At 50.4% G+C, this 5,709-nt stretch overlaps 1 protein-coding gene across 1 annotated transcript; it reads right to left on the reverse strand.

Moving 5' to 3' along the window:
• Positions 1-1,205: 1,205 nt before the first annotated feature.
• LOC113419703 (potassium voltage-gated channel subfamily A member 5-like) lies at positions 1,206-3,647 on the reverse strand. Its single transcript, XM_026679245.2, has one exon. It carries the CDS (start codon positions 3,355-3,357, stop codon positions 1,924-1,926), a length of 1,434 nt encoding a protein of 477 aa, XP_026535030.1. The 5' UTR covers positions 3,358-3,647; the 3' UTR covers positions 1,206-1,923.
• Between the last annotated feature and the right edge of the window lie 2,062 nt (positions 3,648-5,709).

Raw genomic sequence — 5,709 nt, forward strand, 5'->3', positions numbered from 1 at the left:
CGGGTGAAACCAGGCTCAATAGCAGTAACTGGGAGAGGGATCTTGGAGTCTTAGTGGACAACCAGCTAAATAGGAGCCAGCCGTGTGCAGCAGCAGCCAAAAAAGCCAATGCAATCCTAAATTGCATTAACAGAGGGATACAATCAAGATCAAGGGAGGTACTAATACCACTCTATAAAGCCTTAGTAAGACCATACCTAGAATAATGCATCCAGTTTTGGTCATCACACCATAAAAAAAGACGTTGATGCTCTAGAAAGAGTGCAGAGAAGAGCAACCAGGATAATTAAGGGACTGGATACTAAAACATATAAAGAATGGTTACAGGAACTGGGATGGCTAGTCTAGGGAAGAGAAGGTCCAGGGGAGACATAATAGCAGTCTTCCAATATTTGAGGGGATGCCACAGAGAGGAAGGAGGTCAAGCTATTTTCCAAAGCACCCGAAGGCCAGATGAGGAATAAAGGATGGAAACTGAACAAGGAGAGAATCAACCTGGAAATAAGGAGAAACTTTCTGACAGTGAGAACAATCAACCAATGAAACAGAAGTTATCTTCAGAAGCTGTGGGAGCTTCATCACTTGAGACTTTCAAGAAGAGACTGGACTGCCATTTGTCAGAAATGGTGTAGGGTCTCTTGCTTGGACGGGGGGTGGGGTTGGACTAGATGACCTACAAGGTCCCTTCCAACTCTGATTATCTGTTATCTATTAAGCTGAACCCAGGAACGTTCTACAGGCAGTCCTCGACTTACAACAGTTCATTTACAATGGCCCTTAAAAAAAGCAACCCATGAGCGTTTTTCACACAACCGTTGCAACCATCCCCACAATCACGTGATCAAAATTCAGACACTTGGCACAACTGATTCAGAGTTATTATGGTTGCAGTGTCCCTGGGGTCATGTGATCCCCTTTTGCGACCTTCGGACAAGTAAAGTTTGGGGGGGGAGCCAGATTCACTTAACAACCAGGTTACTCACTTAAGGACTGCACGGATTCACTTTGCAACTGTGACAAGAAAGGTTGTAACATGGAACAACATTGACGACTCTCTCCCTTAAACCGTAGAAATTTTGGATTCGTTTGTGGTCGTAAGTCAAAGACTACCTGTATTTAGAAAAAACCCAGGTCCTTCAAGCATGCCAGCTGCTGACATCTGGCCTCACCGACAGCCAGAAACAGGATGCAATCTTGCAAGGGTAAACAGTTTTACAGAATAAAGATTGCCATTTATGTAATTTAATTCTCACCAAAGGTACAAAACTTAGACAAACGCAAATGTTTTTTGCTACCAGAATGCTGAAAACAGGACTCGTCACACATACAAGGAAAGGGGTGGGGGGTGTTGTTGTTTTTAAATTTAAAATAAGAAATCTATTCCTTAGCTAAAAAGTCTATATAGAGGTCATGGTTTGCTATATCACAGTTACATGGCTATTTTCATCATACATATTAAAAATAGAAATATTTTTTAGCTTGAAATGATGGTACCTACAAAAATTTGTTTACTATCCATGGGGGGGAATGGCCTTAGAAGATGGGATTATAAGAGGGGAGGGATTTTAGGCTGGGGGGCTACCAATAGCCTATACAAGAAATCCCCAGTATTTTGAGTTGGTTTATGAAAATAAATTTGCTCTGCAAGCAAAGTCCTTTTTCCACCAAAGGCCCCCCTCGGATCATGGGAAAAAGATGCCCCACTAACTCTTTTGCTGGTTGTAAATCTTTGCTCAAGCATTTGCTGAGTCATCCAAAGGAATGAACTGTTGTTGTTTTTTAAAAAGAATCCACTAACTTAGAGATGTTTTTAGAGAAGCTACCAAACTTAAAAAATAAAAATAAAAAAATACATAAAAATAAATAAATGAAACGAATGTCATTTGTTCCCTGATTTAAATCACCAACAGGAGTTTGGCCTCCTTACAGATCGGTTTCCCTGGTTGAATCCATACAAAGGGCGTAGAGGGACTTCCTAAGGTCTATGGTGCTGTTGGCTCGGATGTTGGTTTTCTCCGCAGACCTGGTCCCGTTGTGGGTCTCGTCAAGGTGCTCCAAGTTCACCATGGATTTGCAGGAGGAGTTCTTACTCTTGGCTTCCTCCTCGGCTGAGCTGCCCTGAACACTCCCCGGGTCGTCCTGGAGGACACTTTGATCTGTCTCCCGGTGGTAGAAGTAGTTGAAGTTAGACACGATGACCGGTACGGGCAGGGCGATGGTGAGCACGCCGGCGATGGCACACAAGGAGCCCACGATTTTGCCTCCCACGGTGATGGGGCTCATGTCACCATAGCCCACCGTGGTCATGGTGACCACAGCCCACCAGAAGGCATCGGGGATGCTGGAGAAGTAGGATTCGGGGTCATCGGCCTCGGCGAAATAGACGGCGCTGGAGAAGAGGATCACACCGATGAAGAGGAAGAAGATGAGGAGACCCAGCTCCCTCATGCTAGCTTTCAAGGTCTGTCCCAGGATCTGCAGCCCCTTGGAGTGCCTGGAGAGCTTGAAGATCCTGAAGACTCGCACCAGGCGGATGACCCGTAGGATGGCCAAGGACATGGCTTGCTGCTGGCCACTGCTGTTGCCTTGGGGCTCCCCCTTCTGCTGCTCGTGAGCGAGCTCCGTGCCCAGAGTGATGAAGTAAGGGATGATGGCCACCACGTCGATGATGTTCATGATGTTCTTGGAGAACTCGGGCTTGCTGGGACAGGCGAAGAAGCGCACCAGGAGCTCAAAGGTGAACCAGATGACGCAAGTGGTCTCAATGACGAAGAAAGGGTCGGCCAGGATGCTCGGCCGTGGCGCCTGGCCCATGGGATCCCGGATCTCAGCCGGCTCCTCCTGGAACTCCGGCAAGGTCTCCAAGCAGAAGGTGACGATGGAGATGAGGATGACCAACACGGAGACGATGGCGATGCCCCGGGCCGAGCCGGAGCTCTCGGGATACTCAAAGATCAGCCAGACCTGACGCTGGAACTCGTGCGTGGGCAGAGGTTTCTCTTCTTCCCGCAGAAAGCCTTCCTCCTCCCGGAACCGCTCCAAGGCCGCCTCGCCCAGCTGGTAGAAGCGCACCTCGTCGGCGAAGACCTCCAGGGAGACGTTGACCGGCCGGCGGAGCTTCCCCCCGGACTGGTAGAAATAGAGGATGCCGTCGAAGCTGGGCCGGTGCCGGTCGAAGAAATACTCGTTACGTAGAGGATCGAAGTAGCGCAGCCGTTTGGCCGGGTCGCCCAGCAGCGTCTCCGGGAACTGGTCCAGGGTGCCCAGCCGCGTCTCGAAGCGCAGGCCCGACACGTTCAGCAAGACGCGCTCCGCCAGCTCCCCTTCGCCCGCGCTCTCCATCTCGGCGGCTGCCATGGCCAAGGCCGAGCCGGGACGGAGGCGCTCTCAAGCGGTTCCCCGGGCTCGTCCGCCCTGGCTCAGCCTTTGGTCGCCTTCTGCGGTGCGCCGCTCGTCCTCGGCGGCGGCGGTGGCGGCGGCAGAGGTCCACGGCTGCCCAGCCCGTCGCGCCTCCTTCCCTGGGGCGCCCGGAGCGCGCAGCCACCCGGCCAGGGACCCCCGCGCGGAAGATGCCGCGCACCGCCCGCGCCCTGACGTCAAGGAGGCTGCGCTTCACAGCGCCCCGGCGGGCGGACGAGCGAAGCGGGGAGGGGACGGAGGCAGGCGGGGAGGAGAGAGAGAGAGAGACAGAGAGGGAGAGAGGGAGGGCAGCTGCTTTCGGTCCGCTCCCCCCGCCTTTCTCCCCGCGCTTCTTCTGGCCTTTCTCTCGCAGGGTACGCGCGTCTCCATCGCGCAGCGCGCCCAAACACCAGCCTCGGCTTGGATTGAAATCGCGCAGCTCTGCTTGGCGATGCGCCCTAGCTGAGCGTGGGAGCATCTCGGGCGCCCTCTCCGCGCAAAAGGTGGCAGGACAGAGAGGCAGCCCGGAGGATTTCCGAGAGGGCCCCAGTTGGAGACACACACTCCCGTCTGGGACTGGGGAGTGGGGCTGAGAAGCAAAGCAGCCTCCCTCCCCCGCAAAATAACAGCCGAGGGGAATCGCCTTTGGGCAGCCCAAGGCGCGAAGGGGTGCGCCCCAGTTGGAGACCCTCATCTGGGACTGGGGAGAGAGGCTGAGAAGCAAAGCAACCCCAAAAAAAAAACAGCCGAGGGGAACTGCTTCTGGGAAGCCCAAGGTGCGGAGGGGTGCTCCCCAGTTGGAGACCCTCGTCTGGGACTGGGGAGGGGACTGAGAAGCGAAGCAGCCCCCAAAAAACAGCCGAGGGAACTGTCTCTAGGCAGCCCAAGGCGCGGCGGGGTGCACCCCAGTTGGAGACCCTCGTCTGGGACTGGGGAGGGGCTAAGAAGCAAAGCAGCCCCCCCAAAAAAAAACAGTCGAGGGGAATTGCTCTTGGGCAGCCCAAGGCGCGGCGAGGCGCACCCGGATCTCCTCCGGCGGGATCGCGAAGAAGCAGGCAGTGGGGACCGAGTCTCGGCCCGGTGGGATTATTTGAGGCGCTGGGTTGGAAGGAGACAAAATTGAGGGGGGGTTCCAGTCTGGAGGATGGGAGACCTTCCCCCAACTAGAGAGCCACCGTGCGTCCCGGAGGCAACTTGAATTTCCGAAAAAAAATTAAGCCAGGACGTAGATCAACATTAATAAACACGTTGATTATTTCTTTCGGGTTCTTTTATTTATAAGATTTAGAATGGTAATTAATGCATCCTTTGGGGACTTTTTCTGTTCTTTTTTTTTTCTTCTTCCCAGCGCTTCAAAATTTAGTCCTTTTTTTTTTTTCACTTTGACCTTCCCCTGCTGTTTTATTCACCCACCCACACACGCCCCAGAGCAACGGGGAGCCTGTTAAATCCAATTATCGTCCTATTCATTGGTTCCTAACAAGTAAAACTTCTTTCTCCCGGAAGTGATGTTCCAGGCAACGCCGCTTGGAAATTCATTAGGGATGCGGGATGTTAAACAGCTCCAAAAAAAAAAAAAAAAAAAGGCGCTTTCGCCGAAAGGTTTTTTTTTTTTTTTAAACCACTTGGGCTCCGTTTTTCTCTACCGTTTAGTAAAGTCTCTTGTCCATAATCATTCATTGGAGACTGACTGCTTGTTTTCCAACTTTGGGCCAAATTCCCCCAATTTGCAATATGAGCTTCAGCTTCTTCAAAAAAAAAAAAAAATCCATTTCTGAAAATGGTGAGGAACATTATCATCTTCTATTTTTTCTTTTTTTTAAAAAAAATATATATATATATATATACATCTTTAAATTCTTCCATTAAAGTTTGGGAACTGGGCTCCGTAGTTCCTCTCTCTCTCATTTCCATCATTGCTCTTTTGTTCATTCTGGAATAAAACTGTCCTTTTTATTATTATTTCTCTCTCTCTCTCTCTCTCTCTCTCTCTCTCTCTTTCTTGCGTATTTTTTCTTTCGTGGACGAGGATTATATGAATGACTCACGAATTACATCTGCAGATGTGGCATTATTATTATTTTTCTCCAGCTTTGCAATTTTTTTTATCATATGCACATGTACCATCTCATTTGCTGATTCTTCAAAAAAGAAAAAAAAAAGGTTTTTGAAGGCCTTTTCCTAAGAACTGAAGCAGACTTTTTGTTCTTCAGATACGCCAGAGATTTTTCTAGAGCCATGAAGAAGTGAGAAAAATTTCACATCGTTCCATTGCAGAATTGATAGTGAACGTCCTGCGGTTGAGTAACC

The sequence above is a fragment of the Notechis scutatus genome, chromosome 6, assembly GCF_049901735.1.
Source record: "Notechis scutatus isolate UNSWTSFEM ecotype Mainland chromosome 6, rNotScu1.2, whole genome shotgun sequence".
NCBI classification, from domain to species: Eukaryota; Metazoa; Chordata; class Lepidosauria; order Squamata; family Elapidae; genus Notechis; species Notechis scutatus.